This window comes from Antrostomus carolinensis, unplaced genomic scaffold (assembly GCF_000700745.2).
Source record: "Antrostomus carolinensis isolate BGI_N321 unplaced genomic scaffold, ASM70074v2 scaffold2335, whole genome shotgun sequence".
In the NCBI taxonomy this organism is placed as follows: domain Eukaryota; kingdom Metazoa; phylum Chordata; class Aves; order Caprimulgiformes; family Caprimulgidae; genus Antrostomus; species Antrostomus carolinensis.
Genome location: NW_010314029.1, coordinates 30,467 through 46,146, shown reverse-complemented (window position 1 = coordinate 46,146; position 15,680 = coordinate 30,467). Strand labels below are relative to the sequence as shown.

Below are 15,680 nucleotides of genomic sequence, written 5' to 3'. Positions count from 1 at the left end.
CTGCCTGAAGGCCAGGGTTGGCCTCATCTGGGATGGAGAATTCTGCTTGTAAATGAAGTTAGAGCACGTCCTTGAAGGCTCTAGTGACCTCCCATGAGTTTATCAGTAATCCCCTCACTCATACAGAGAATGTGTTATGCATTCATACACTCCTATTTTAGTAGAAATATCCCAGAAGATTTGTTTGAGTTCCAGTTTGCAATGAAACCTCATGCTACAAACCACAAGGCTGTTGAAAGCCAGCGTTGCTGATCTCTGATAAGCTCTAATGCTGGTACGTCCTGCTTGGGAACGGAGGCGGAGGGTAAGCTGCAGCTGAGATGTGTTAGCTTTTGCAGCCTCTTCAATGACAGGAGTGCAGAGCAACATGTTTTCCCTCAAAGAGTCAAGTCAAACTGGTCTGTTTTTAAATTGGGATAGGGACTTGTGAATCAGCCAGAGAACAAAAATCACCTCTGTACTCGTGGTCTGGGCTGGGCCCTGTAGACTTTTTTTGCCTGCTGTTGACATGACACATGTGCTCTGTACCTCCACTGTTTCTGGGAAAAGATGGAGAGTCATCATCTCAGCCTCAGCACGGGGACAACAACCCTTTGATGAGGAAGGGGGTTATTGATGAGTAGGTGAGGCTTCTAAACCAGGTTTGGTGAGGTTGGTGGTACAGCCAAGAGGCACTTCACGTTTTTTCTGTCTCTACTTGAAATATCACCGGCTCAGAGAATCTGTCCTGCCACAAGTCCACCTGCGTGATCACACAGGTTTATTGTAGACCAGCCTGGCTCCTCCATGGTCCCTCTTCCCCTGCTGAATGGGTAGAGGCTACCATTCCAAGGGGAGCTGCCTGGCTCAGCCACATGGACACTGGGTGAGCTCTTGGGCAGCTGAGTCCAACCATGCCAGGGGCAAGGAGAGAGGATGGAGAGGAGGGTGAAAGCAGCAATGGTAGTATCTGGGGTGTGAGGGTCTTGCAGAGCACCCTGCCCCTGCCTCACCCTTGCTGGCGATGGAGGGCAGCAAGGTGGGACAACTGGGGAAGGGAATGGCTGGGGCCTCCATGTATTTCCAAAGGCACTGGGAAGAGTTACTCAGACCCAGGAGTTTAAAGTGAGCTTAACTGATCTAGAAGCCAATTCGGTCAACTGAATCTTTCAGGACTTGCAATACTGCAAAGGCTGCACCTCCACAGCCAACACAAGCTGATGTGGCCAAAAGGAATAACCCCTGCCCTTTGGTGTCCTCACCATCAAACCCTGTTGCCTTATCCATGTGCAGCTGCACAGGGCGAGTGAATCTGGGAAATGACCTAGTGGAAAAAATTATCTTTGGACAGATTAGTTTCCAGCTGATCAGTGGGCTCAGCAGGGTTGGTCACCAAAATATTGCTGATGGAGAGGAGCTGATAGAGGGAGGAAGGAGAGGACCTTCCCATTTGGCAGTATGACTTGTCATTTTTGGCATGTCGTTGAGCCTGCATCCTTCGTTAGTCCCAGAAAAGCACAGTTGGGAAAGGGACCTCTGGAGGGGTTCTGCTCTGACCTCCTGCTTGCAGCAGTGTCAGCTTCAGAGTTAGAGCTCTATGTTTTGAGTAACATCAAAGCATATTAAGAGTAACAGCAACAATTTGGAATCAGACCAATGTTTCACAAGTGCGTGTACGCACATACATTAGACTGAGGAGAACCCCTTGCTGCTGCCACAGTTGGACCCAGTTCCCAGGCTCTTTCAGAGCCATGTACCTACAGAGCCTTGAACATTCATGTACTACATGGAGGGAGAAGATGGTGTTTGACACTGTCAAGCAGCTGGAAAGACACTAGGGAATGTCAGGAACTGAGGTCTTGGGAGCCAAAACCTCCTTGTTTTGGGAAGGGGGAAGGAGCAGGAACACCCACAAATAGCTGTCTGGTGTGGAGATCAGGTGAAAACTGCTCACACGATGCTCCAGAAAAAGATACTGAGCACTACATGGGCCCGTCTCAGTCAGAAACTTTGCACACTTTCTAGCTAAATACTAAGCAATGTATGGAGAAATAAGCCTAAAAATTTTAGGTGTGAGTGACAGATTTTTAGGCACTCATTTTTAAAGAATTCTGAGTTTTCACTTTGCCCTTCCTGCCCGCAGATGAGTGTCCATCCCTCACCCCAGCCATTACTGCTAACCAACTGGATGTACATGTATTTATAGATCTATTTCTAGATCAGCAAAGGAGGCTGTGTTTTCTAAAGCTATGTGACAAAAAGTACTATCATACTGATGCCAAAATGCTCTGATACTGGAGCTGGATGTACAAAATTCTCCTTTATATTTCAGTCCCATGTCACTTGGGTGAGGCACTTTTTTGGCACAGGTGCATCAGGAAAAATATGTTTTCAAAGCAAATTTTTAGCATTCTCATTAGGGTATTGTAAAGGATGAGTATTGGCCATCATCAACCAAAGGAAAAGGAGAGAGGTAGAAGGCTAATATCTAAAATGAAGTTCAGCATTTCCTGGCTTTGGAGTGCTTCATTATTTTTCATTCCAGGCACAGGGTTACACAGAACAGGAAACAAGTTCAGTTCCTTTGATGGAGAAGTAGGGAAATAAACTTATACTGTACTGCAAAGGTGCAGTGACATGTCTAATCAGCTGCGGTAAGCACCAGAAATTAAAGGCTTGACTTTCTGAGATGCTGAACACTCTGTAACTTCCATTAATTTCACTTAAAGTTGTAAAGATTCAGAACCTGGAAAAATTCTAGCCCTAGTCACTTGGCTTGTGAAGCATTAACTGCTGCACAATTATCCTGCAAGATTTTCTCCTCTGTAAAACATGCAGCATTTTCCTTTTTATGTGGATCCCAAAGCATTTGGCAAAAGAAGTTTTTTTTTTCTATAGGCACATTTTCCTAGAGGCACTTGTGGTGCACGTGAGCTTGTTACATTAGTGAACAGAATGTTTGTTCTTCACTTTGTTTATTAATTTTATTAAGGAAAAAACATTTAAAAGCCTGCCTTCCTTTTCACCTTCTTCTGGGTAGCATTAATACTCAATTGGCTAATTAAATGTGATTTGAGCTTTGAACCTTGGGTTAAATACAGAGGATGATAAAGGTCCTTCAAGAGATGCAAGAGACACAGGATTTGGTGCTCGTGGCCCAGGGCTGAGGATTCTTTGCACTATTTCCTAAATTAAACTATAAAGTTTCAGAAAAATGGAGGAGAACTTAAAGTTTACTACAAAACACAGTAAGCTATGCATGCTGATGTCAGTAGCAACACAATGATTTATTGTCGTCTAAGAATATGGTTCATTGTTTCCATACTTGGGAAAACAGAAAAGATTAAGCAAGACAAAGCCAAAGTCTTCATCAAAGAAAATAATTGGTACAGACATCATTACTCCCTGCTTCAGCCTGTTTTTGTGGTCTTGTCTACTGTATCTATATAGTTCTTCAGATTATTCCTATACAACAAAAAATCTTCTCTGCTAGAAGAACACTTATGGGGTTTCTCTGTTCTTTGGATTAAAAAACAAGTTCCACATGGCCAAATAATTTGGAATGTTGTTTTGTTTTGTTTTGTTCTCTTTCATAGAAATGAAAAGCAGAAAATTTTAGTTCCAGGTCAAATAAACTGTCTCTCGAACCCACCTGTATCCCAGCTGCTAGGGAAAGGGGGAGCAGCCCCTACTCCTGCTTCAAGTAATTACATTCTTAGCGGAAGCCACAAAGCTAAAAGTTTTGGAAACATAAAACCAAACCATTTTGCATTTTCCAAAATATTTTTTCAGTGTTTTAGTCCTACTGAAATGCACTGATGAATTCTATTCAAATTCATTACCTGTTTCCTGAAATTGTATTAATAACTACCAGTAAAAATGTAATTGACCGCTACTTTCCATTGTATATGAGAGGGAACTGGAAAACACTGAATGTCTTTTCTATCAGCTGGTGGTGTAATGCTTTCCTAGGGACACAGGGACAGAAGGCAGGTCTGCCTTGCTGTGTTCTGGCTGCACCCCACCTCCCCCTCCCTGCTGGTGTTGCATTCATGAGGACGCATCTGCTCTGAGGGTGCTGGGGCAGGTTATGATTGCTGATGAGCAAATGCCTTAGAAAAGCAAGATCTTTTTGTGTCTGCACACATCAAGTTTACCCCTGTCTGGCTCTGGTGGCCACCGGGTGTCACTGTAGCTCTGTGCACTTACCAGGGAAAAACTGAAATAGGGATTTGTTTGGTAACGAGAGGATTTGAAGGATAATTTTATTCTGCGTGTTTGGATGGCTGATGAATGCACACATCGAGAGCCTGACACCGTTAAATTCATTAAGTCAGAATTTTGCATCCATATTGTTTCTGTACTGAAATTATCCTTATAAAAGGTTGCTGCAGTGGGACCAGTAGGGCTATAGGATAACACCAGTATCCTCTTCATCCTCCCCTACCCCTGAAATACAGAGTGTGGTTTCAGACCCACAGCTTAGTCTGTGTACAGAGACCCTGCATGGAGTCCTGCTTATCTCAGCCAAATGGTGCACCAGCCTGGGACAGGCTGCAGGATCAGGCCCTACATCAGTTATGCCTTCCCTGCTTGGCAACTGGTCAGTATGAAAATGATAATATTTAAAATAAAACTTATGAGAGAGCATTGAAGGTCAGACAACAAGCTGGTGTGGCTGTTTCTTTGCATACTCACTCTTGCCCCCAGTTCTTTGGTATATCAGTGCTTACACTGCAGCTGCTTCCCCAAATAACTTTTTTTTGCTGTTATTATAATTAGATATATTTTCCTTGCAACTTGGTATTTTTTAATGCCACGGGTTTTTTTTTCTGCATTTCTTTTCCCAGGCACATTAGCCGGCGTGATAGATTTAGCTGTGGATTGGATGACAGACCTGAAAGAGGGTGTCTGCCTGTCTGCCTTCTGGTACAGCCACGAGCAGTGCTGCTGGACGTCTAACGAAACGACATTTGATGACAGGGACAAATGTCCCCTGTGGCAGAAATGGTCTGAACTTCTTGTAAGCCAGTCTGAGGTACGGCAGACCTGATTAGGTTGGGGTCACAGCAGGCCAGGGAATGTCCTTTTTTCATACTTGCCGATGTTCCCTGCAGGGAGTTCCTCTGAAAGAGAAAGTAATGAACTGAAGACCTCGCAAAAAAAGGCATTTCCACAAGCATTATCTGCTTAATGTGGGAACGGTCCCTTTGTTTCAGTATTGTGTGTGATGGAAATTGGAAAACTGCGAGATAGCTCTCTTTTTATCAATATTAAACCAAAAGTGTTTCATAACATTCATAACGTAATCACCAGGGGACCTGAACTGCTACCCATTTTTTTTTTTTCTTTTAAACCCAATTTTATGGGACAAAAACCATGATCCCTGACAAATACATGTAAAAGGAAATTTTCAGGATTGCAGATGGTTTTTATGTATTCAAGTGCTGTGAGTAGTAGTGGGAACTGCTTGCTATGCCCCTGCAATCAGTTTCTCTATTAGATAGCAAAATATTTAGCTAGTGCCAAAAGCTGGGGAAATAATGGGCTCTGTGGGAGATGGCCAAAGTGAAAAATTTGCAGAGGAAGACAGGAAGGGAAAAAGGTGATGCAGGCTTACATGAAACTTGTATTTTGAGAACTTTTTTCCTATCCTTTTTAAAAAAATTATACTACTTTTAAATACAAAGAATGTTTCAAAACAAAGCAGGTGAAAATTTTGTTTTGAAGACACCAGAAGAAGCCTTTCTATAGGAAGTCCTTTTAGCAGATGATACTTTTATAAAAAATATGAAAAGGACATTTTATTTTCAACTTAAGCTATTCAATGTATTGAATAATATTAATTCCTTGACAACTTGAATGTTTGGGCAGAATTATTGTCTTGAATCTCCCTCCCCCTCATTTCCACAGGTGACTTGACTATGACAAAAATTGAATACGGCATAGAGGTGGGATGAATGTGGCTTTGAAGAGAGCTGCCTTAAGTATGTAATGGGACTTTAAAAAAAAAAATCTGATAATGCAGTTTGGTCAATAATGGGAGAAGAAAATATATACCTCTATAGGATAAATCATCTTCAGCCAGGCAATTAAAAAATGGGTGACTTGGAAAGATTGTCTCGGATCTTCCCCCGGTGTGGAGGTGGTCTGGTCCTGCAGAAAGTGTTTGAGGCACCTTCCTTGCCATATAAGTTTGTCATTGACATTCCCTTCAGTGCCACTTTAGGTTTATAGAACAAGTAGTACTAGACGAGTGCGTCTGTGAATGTGTGTAGCTCAATTTTCCATAGTTCTAATTAACCATAGTGAGAGTAGCGAGCTGCTTACTGCTCCTGAATATTCCCACCATTTGATCGCAGGCAGAAATCTCTCTGCACAGTTGCCAGTCCACAGTGCCGTGCTTCCCTTTGCCAGAGGTCTGCTAGGTTCACGCTGGTCTTCATCAACAGATGCTTTGGGTGGTTGTGTCTTTGTAACAGTGAAGAAATATTACCCTGGTAAAAAGTTGCAGGATGGGGGACAATGTTGTAATTTAAGAGAATAAAAAAATGTGGGGAGGGAAAAAAGAGGAGAACGTTACAATTGTTAGGGGATTTGGAAATCCTGTGCATGTGTTTGACATGCTGTTACTCTGAAAGGCTGGGATTTATGAACAGAGCATATCCTTGAGAAAATTTATTGCTTTCACCTGCTACCCAAATTCAGGAGTCATGACCGTTTTATGCTGGGGCTGATAAGAAAGGTTATCAGTTAGGTGAGCACTGTGAAACTTTACTCACTCTGTATTCAAATTGGGCTTCTTACCCTCTAGTATACTGTCACAGTGGAAAAAAAAGGTTTATCTTGGTTTAGTTTTAGGCTCTTTCTCAAAACAAATGGGCCTCTAAGATCTGTGGGTTTCTGGCTGCCATGGCCTGATGGATGGTGTAAATATTAATAATATAGCTGTCTATTACTGTTACATTGAAATCCCAGGCAAAGCCCAACAAAAATGTGAACATGGAAAGTAAAAATTCTGTTTTACAGCAAAAGGCTTATAATATGGGCAGGTTTTGCATGATTCCTGTAGCTGTAGAGGACTCCAGGAGGGATCAAAATACACTGAATTAGACCGTGTTTCAGGATAATTTTGCCTCTTTTTTTGGTGTGTTTCTTCACTTTGTGCCTGGTATTTGATAACGGCCCCATGAAATGCACAGTGCACAGAAGGGCTAATTTGGAGCACATTTTAGACAGAAATTATTTGGAATAGTTTCCCTAAAGGTACTCTGGTCAGACGTGTCTTTTTTATGTATGACTGACTCTTTCTCATCACAAACAACTAAATTTGACATTTTGAAGACTAAGATTTAGATCAGTTCTTCCTTGTGGTTTTGACAATTTATGGCTGTGAGAAAACCTATACATACATTGTCACTGAGAATTGTGACATTTCCTATGGCATCTCTTGAAAAATGTTTCAATTCTAGTCCTCCTACAAAATGAGCCCAAAGCAGAGTCTTGATATAAATTGTTATGGAAAACATAATAGCACATCTGAAACACACCAGGCTATGTTTTCTTCCCTAATCACTGTTTTGTAGGCCAATGATAACCTTTGTCCCTCTGCTCCTGAACTGCTTCTAAAAAGCAGGTGAAGAATTTTTTTATGCAAGAGAGTTTCAAAACCTCAAATTCACTGAAGGAGTGGATGTGTTAAAGTACATCAGATGCCATCCACTTCAGCCTGATCTCTAGCCTGTACCTGGTGATGCGGAGCTTCCCTATTCTGCAGATCCAGGTTGGTCCTAACTTTAACTTCACTGGAGCTGAGGACTCCATTTCTGGTGCCTCATGCCTATCCAAAGCACAGGAAAGGGTCCTGTATCTTCCATGGCTCATGACACTGGATCCAGCAATGGTCTGGATTCCCATCCCAGGGCTTCTGGATCTCCTGTCAAGATGCTGAGACTTGCAAGACAAGGAAGTCCCGCTATACCTGGAATGTACTCCCCAGTTTGTAACACCCACCGGAGAGAGTCTGCAAGCTCTGAGATCCCAACTCAAGTTAGAGTAGAGCTCTTGGCCTCTGGAGAAAACAAGCATTGGTCAGCCATGGGTGGCATCCTGAGGGATGTGTTTTATTTCAGTATTCTGATTTTTTGAGGGTTGATTTCAGTTGTGCTCAGTTTGTACCTAAATTGGACTGACACCAGATCTCAAATACTGCTAGGTCTTGCAAATTAAAATACAAAGTTTTGCTCAGTTCACCTGCATGCTTCAGTGTTATTGCTGCCAGGGTGAGCCCTACAAGCTACTAGTGGAAAAGGTCTTGGCAGAATCATCTCTGCTGACAAGCATTTTTGGTCTCTGATTCCAGTGTATGTGCTTAGGACTTTCACTGGTTCAAGGCCTTAGCAATGGCATGTAATGACTGAGAAATGAGCTGTTTGCTATACCGAGTTACTACTACTTCACTTCCCAAAGGTTTTCTTATTATTAATCATCAGAAACTCTCGCAATTGGACCTGCAGAATGACAGATATCTGGAAAATGTAACAATGAGAGTTGTCCTGAGGGATAAGACTGAACCGACCATAGACTCTTCTGGGGTCCTGCCACAGTTCTGTAGGTGTATGTGTGATTGCAATAACAAGCTGACATGGTTTTCATGTAACTTCTGAGATGTGAAAGAAGAGGAAGTAAAAAGAAACAAAGATATTTGACTCCAGTGAATTTCGAAGCAAAATTGCAGCTTTTGCTCAACATTGTAGGGCTCAATTGCTGTAATGCTGTTGGTGGTTGCAGGTACTCGAGTTTTGCACTGACAGGAGAATTTTGCCCTGGGGAAACATATCCAGAATTTTCTCTAGAGGAAGAGTAAATATTGCCATAGCTGTTTGTAATTGAAAGCACTAGGAGAAGACATTTATGAGGAAATGAGACCATCTTCAGCTGTAGCAACAAAGATCTGTGGTTATTACAGATGGATGTCAATCACTGTATGACTGCTTAGTCTCGGGGTATTGGGGGATGGCATTGTACTGCTCTTCTGCTGTTACCAGCAAAACCATCTGCTAAGCACAAGAGGACCTTGACAAATTGCCCCTCTTCCAAATATATCCATAAGGATAAGGGCAGTGGTTCCCTTACTGTCTTTTCAATTGGATGGAGACCTGGAAAATGAGGTTAGCAAGCAGTTGTGCTGTTAAAGGCTGATTCCTTGCAGGCTTGCATACAGGGACACTTTTCAGCTCTAGGTATTTTTACGAACTGAAGACATGATACAACTGATTAATGCCTGTTTTCCTACTTGATTTATCATAATGTTGATATCCAGGCTGCTGTCCTGCAGAGCAAAGACAGGGGCCCTGATGTTCTTGAGCAGCTGGGATTGCATCCGGTAGGAAGAGTTCACTTAGAGGTGAAGGATTCACACCAATTCATGCACTGAGGTTCATCTTGGTTTTTATTCTGTAGTGTCATGTTGCTAGAGGAGATTGTTTGAAGGCTTAAGCTCCTTGTATCAGTCTGTTGTCTCTGACTAGATTCTCTTTTGTCTGTGTAGGTGGGGTTTTTGAAAATAATCCAAAAATTATGCTTGTGAAGAGGGAAGGATATTCTAAGGCAAATTTTAACAAAAGTTTTGACTTGACCATTGGAGACAGGTAGAAAGCTTGAAGGTCACTACTGACTGTGCTTTCACTAGGGCACTGCACAGTCAACTGTTGCTAATAATCATTAGCATTTCCATTCTGCCAGTAAAGTTACTAAATTTGAAGACAGGTTTTATTATTGACTGAAATGTTTTTAAAATATGAGGGCAAAAATGATTGAGATGTGCCTGAGTGGGATCTGACAAGCTATTGTGTCTTCAAATTATTTACAATCCTATCACATATAGCATCATATAGAAGGAAAGAATTTGTTTTGGTTTTACCCTTCCTATTTTTGAACTGAACTGGCATACACAGGGATGTCATTTGAAAAGATCAGCATCTGCATGGAGAGCTGACCTCTGAATACCAGCCATCAGAAAGAGATGTATCAGGGTCTCATCCCATATCACCCACTATGGGATAAAACAGCAGATTCCTTCATTAGGTGCCTTTTTATCACCAATTACTTTTGTCCTTATAACAGATTTGTTTGATGTTTTGGAACTTTTTGTGATTTGATTAATTTTTTAGTGCTTGAAAGATGCTCTTTTAAAGGTGTTTGTGTCCTTTGCAAAGAGACTGTATGAACTGGGTTAGGTATATATTAGTATGCTGCTTCTTTCCATGAGTAATAAAATTGTTTGTGTATATAAAGTCATGTGTCCTTCCTCAGGAAAAGCAGCAACTAGCACGTGAATGGGAAGACCAGGCTCCATGCCATCATGATCCCTAGTAGAAGTGTGAGATTTACCAACCTGCATTTGTCTAACAATGTTTGTTACTGTTATTTTCCTAGGGTGCAAGTGCTTACATTCTAAACTATTTTCTATACATTATGTGGGCTCTGTGTTTTGCTTTCCTGGCAGTCTCCCTGGTCAGAGTGTTTGCTCCCTATGCCTGCGGCTCTGGAATCCCAGAGGTGAGTTTCTCTTTGTGGATGAACATCCAAAAAACAAACAAAACAAAAGATAATTTGCTGCCTTTTCCCATTCCAGAGCTGTACTATGAGATAGTATAGGAACAAGAAGATTGCCTTTCCATTTCATCTGCCTTCATTCATTTGTCTAACGTGCCTTTATGGTGCCCATCTAAATTTTTCATAGTAGAAAATGTTCATATGCCACTGTGACAGGTTAATGTACATACTACTTCTTTGCCAGAACTTGAATTAAAAATCACTGACTCCCAGTCATCACTTTGTGGACTCCAACATTTTATGGCTGAGGCTCATATTCACTAGAAGATTCTATAGGATTTTCCTTGGATTAAATTATTTGGGCTAGTTGCAAAACCAGTCATTTTCTAGGCTAGGCTTTAAATACAACCAAAATAAAATAAGAAATGGAGAGCTACAAAGCTAAGATTTCCTAAGCTACTGAAGATGTGAGATGCCCATCATTTGTGATGCCTGAAAAGTGTCCAGCTGTCCATCTTATGCAAATTGTGTCCTCCTTGTACACCATTTCATGCTAGCATGATAGCATTATGGCAGCCAAAATCTCTTCTTGGTTTTTAGTATTTTACACACTGAGCCTCAGTCCCTACTTAAGCTGTTAAAATGAAGAACTCTGTAATTCAAACAGCATAGCTACTCAAAATTTTTGAAATCAGGGCAGTCTTTTGTTAAAAGTGCTATAGAACCACTGGGATTATTACTTAGGAATCTGGCAGACAGAATCAACAGCCTAAATTTTAGAAATCTTGGCATACTTTTTTCTTCATCTCTGGGAGAAACATCCAAACGTTTCATAACCAGTCAGGAAAAAACCCCACCACAAATAATTTGAAATATTTAAATCATTTCCATGTTTCAGAGTAGTCACATGTGTGTTTGTTACATGCTTGCTGTATCTGTAAGTGTTTTTAAGAAGTTTTTATAGTTAACTGTAAATCTAGTTTCTGAGTGGTAAATCTCTCATGTGAGGTGATGCTCAGCTCCAGTCCATTTCCAGGGCTAGAGTCCAAACCCAAATCCCACCCTGCAGCCTATGTGTCATGCACATACACTGTGCTCTATTCTAGCCACTCTTATGCAAAATTAAGAGGAAAAGTGTAAAAAGAATCTCTTGGACTTTCTCATTTCATAATACTTGCATGCTTTTATGGCATGGCCATTCCAAATATTTAGAACATATTTTTTTCTTGTTTTAACTGGGGAAAATCTGTGGTGGTTTTTGCTTTTTTTCTGCTTTGTTGAAGTTGGGTCTAGTTTAACTCTGATCCTGTAAGCCAAGGAGATATATAACAGTTTCATATTCCTACTGGTCTCTGTAAGGCTCCTTACCGATGCAGGGGACCACCCATAAGAACAGTAAAAGTGTGGTCTGCTTAACCCCTGCTCAGCTATCATGGTGGGAAAGTTGCCCTGCCTAGGTTTCTTTCTCTCCCTCACTCTCTTTTCAAGCAGTCAGCGATTTTGTAAACTCTGCTGGGGTTTTAACACCACTTACAAGTTCAGAGTAGAAAAGGTTTCTTCAGCTCTTCAATATGTTCTTCCTGCTTTCCAGATAAAAACCATCTTGAGTGGGTTCATTATTAGGGGCTACCTGGGAAAGTGGACACTTTTAATCAAAACAGTCACCTTGGTTCTGGTGGTATCTTCAGGCCTCAGCCTTGGGAAAGAGGGGCCGTTAGTCCACGTGGCCTGTTGTTGCGGAAACTTCTTCAGCAGCCTTTTCTCAAAGTACAGCAAGAACGAAGGAAAGAGGAGAGAGGTGAGGTTGGCTCAGATCACCTGTAATTTCCCTGTCCAGATACTCGGTGTTTCACAGGACTCACGCTTTGTATGCAAATATTTGCTCTGCAGGTGCTCTCAGCTGCAGCCGCCGCAGGAGTTTCTGTTGCCTTTGGGGCTCCGATCGGAGGTGTGCTTTTCAGTCTGGAAGAGGTGAGACCTAGCAGTTCAGTTGCTTCAATAAACAGACTTTCACTTGATGCCTTTTTCTAATATTCATCTTTATTTTTTTCAAATATTTATATGCTTATTTATCTTCTAAAGCAAAAACAATCTTTGATTTCTAGTAATAGGAAATTTTAGCATAATTTGAGTAAAAGAGCAGCACCTTTCTTTATAAATGAACACAATCTGGAAATGTATCACTGCACTGAGCTTTCTCCAGCTTTCAGCTTGCTGGTGCATGGGCTGAGCTGCTGAGCAACCATCTTATCATCTCTAGCCAGCATCTTTGGATTTAGATTTACCGATTTTTCACTGGTTGCTGCTCCCTATCTGAAATCTGAAAATGCCTTTTCTGATACCTTTGTGAACGTGTTCTGGCTGTGGTAAGGACTGGTGTTCCCAGTAAAAACAGATGTAGAGTCACAGAATGAAACACACAGTGATGGCTTACTGTGCACCGTGCTCCAGTGAATAGTTAAAGCAAACACCCTCTGTCACACTCAGTGAAGTGTTTACGGTCTCTGCTTGGTTTTAGGTCAGCTACTACTTTCCTCTAAAAACCCTCTGGAGGTCATTTTTTGCTGCTCTTGTGGCTGCCTTCACACTGAGGTCCATCAATCCTTTTGGAAACAGCCGGTTGGTCCTGTTCTACGTGGAGTACCACACCCCCTGGTACATGGCTGAGCTCTTCCCCTTCATCTTGCTCGGCGTCTTCGGTGGCCTCTGGGGAACCCTCTTTATCCGATGCAACATTGCCTGGTGCAGGAGGCGAAAAACCACCAGGCTCGGGAAATACCCAGTCCTGGAGGTTATAGTGATAACAGCTATCACCGCCATCATCGCCTACCCCAACCCCTACACCCGGAGGAGTACCAGTGAGCTGATCTCAGAGCTGTTCAATGACTGCGGTGCCCTGGAATCCTCACAGCTCTGCGACTACATCAATGACCCAAACATGACCCGGCCAGTGGATGACATTCCTGACAGACCTGCTGGCCCTGGAGTCTACACTGCCATGTGGCAGCTCGCCTTGGCTTTGGTGTTTAAGATTGTCATCACGATATTCACTTTCGGCATGAAGGTAAATCGGGGACAGCGCAGAAGCTGTTGTGAGTGCACAGCACAGATGGGTTGCCATCAGCTGCTGTGGTCTACCTGGCAGGGCTTATGTGCCTCTGACCTACACCCAGCCACACAGGTGTAGGTGACATGCCTGCTGGTTTGCGTGTCCACCAGAACCTTGCTCTGCAGGCCCCTGTTGTAGCACAGGGATGAGCTCTGATTTTCCACCTTCTAGTCATGTTTGGTTTTATTAAGTTAAAAAGAAATCTATGTGTGAATTTAAATTCTTTCCAATAAGCAAATTCAAGATGATTCCCATTGCAGCTGTCTTTCAGCTTTCTCAGGGATATGGACTATTTAATCATAGAATACCAGGTTGGAAGGGATCTCAAGGATCTTCTGGTCCAACCTTTCTTGGCAAAAGCACAGTGTAGACAAGATGGCCCAGCACGCTGTCCAGCTGAATCTTAAAAGTGTCCAGTGTTGAGTAATTCACCGCTTCCCTGGGGAGATTATTCCAATGGCTGATTCCATTTATGTATTTACATTGCTGTTTTTCTTATTGGATTCTTAATGTGCCTCAAGGTAGCTATGCTCAGGGAAGCAATAGCTTTGAATGTACTGATCTACACATTTAAAACCTTGCAAAAATATAAAAATATCTGCAACGTTCTGTTTTTGAATCTTTTTAAGTACTGTAGCTTGGGAAAAAAGAGGGAACGAGTGAGAGGACTGACAGATGTATCATTTGATTATTGTGGATTTCAAACTTATTCCTTCCATTCCTCCTCCTCCCCATAAACGGGTGATGAAAGGTTCAAGAACAATTTATTCAGACTTTCAATATATACAAAGCTGTCTGTGGTGAGTTTTATATATCTGCTTGCTATAGCCTATATAAAACACATATCTGTCTGTCTATAGCTCCCATTATCTGAGCATTTAATTCTGGATCTGATTGCAGCAGATGATGGGAAGTTTTTCTGAATTATACACTATGCGTTATGCCACACTGTAAGCTAAACCATCTCATCTTTCTCTTAAAAACTGAGCTGGAACTGAGGATCCATCTTTTAGAAGACCCGTTACCCCAAAAATAGTAGGAAGTTGTTGGAGTTTTGCTTTTCTTTCATGTTTTCTCCATTTGGGATGTCCCTGATGACAAGAACTACTGAATGGTAGGTCACTTAGGACCAGTGACTGAGTCTTGCTGATTTCCTGAGCAGTGAGAACGAGTGGGAGTTTAAGAGGACAGAAGTAATATTTCTGGAGGAAGATTTAAAATGTGATGCCCTTCACTGCAGAAAGTGATTTGTGCTGGGGCTGGCAGCCAGTTGTTGTGTTATGCTTGTCCATTTGTTTAAAAACTTCTGAGTTTGGTTCTTTGTTTGGTATGTGGCTCATTGTTTATTCTATATATTTAAAATTTGTTAGAAGCAGCTGACAGTTTCAACTACCCTGGAAAAGAACAGACAAAATAGCTTTACCTAGCCAATCTATAAGGCCTAATCTGACTGCATCAACAAAATTAACACTATATGGTGGGGAAGATAGCTCCTGCTGTTATCAGCCCTAACGCCCCTGGGCCATGCTGTGGTTGCTAGTTTAGTTGTCTAGGAAATACACCTTTATCTTAGGAAGCTCAAGGTGTATTTTCAGAATTAAAAAGATATAGCAACCTTTCCTCTCTAAAACTAACAAAAACTTCATGCAAGCCCTTGCAACAGATCTCAGTTGTCTTCTCCAACTTCCGGCTTGACAGGTGCACTTGATATCTAAGAGGAAATGCACTTAGCCAAGGTAAAGTGCATTTTTTTTTCATTGCAATACTGTTTTTTTAATGATTTGTGACTTGTCTGTGTAGCAGACAGCAGGGTAATGATTCAGAGAACTCCCTGGAAAATATATAGTAAACTGAAATGAGAAATAGCTGCCTCTAAGCAGTAAGCCCCCTTTCTCTAAATTTTTATTCTGCGTTTGACATTTAATTTAAAATCTGTTCTGATTTATCCTGAAAGAGTAGTAATAAAACCATAAAGTACTCTGTGTGATAGAGGTTGAAATCAATATGTTATTTTCAGTTAAGCCTAGTCTCAAGC

General features: G+C 41.7%; 1 protein-coding gene across 2 annotated transcripts in view; it reads left to right on the top strand.

Moving 5' to 3' along the window:
• CLCN4 (Cl-/H+ antiporter 4) overlaps window positions 1–15,680 on the top strand; it is a 28,042-nt gene that overhangs the window by 1,534 nt on the left and 10,828 nt on the right. Inside the window, exons 3-7 of one of the 2 annotated variants that reach the window (XM_010167471.2) lie at window positions 4,830–5,017; window positions 10,417–10,539; window positions 12,128–12,334; window positions 12,427–12,507; window positions 13,055–13,600. In XM_010167471.2, the coding sequence (XP_010165773.1) occupies window positions 4,830–5,017; window positions 10,417–10,539; window positions 12,128–12,334; window positions 12,427–12,507; window positions 13,055–13,600 (1,145 nt within the window). The remainder of the gene's footprint in view (window positions 1–4,829; window positions 5,018–10,416; window positions 10,540–12,127; window positions 12,335–12,426; window positions 12,508–13,054; window positions 13,601–15,680) is intronic. The other variant, XM_010167472.2, reaches the window with a different exon arrangement.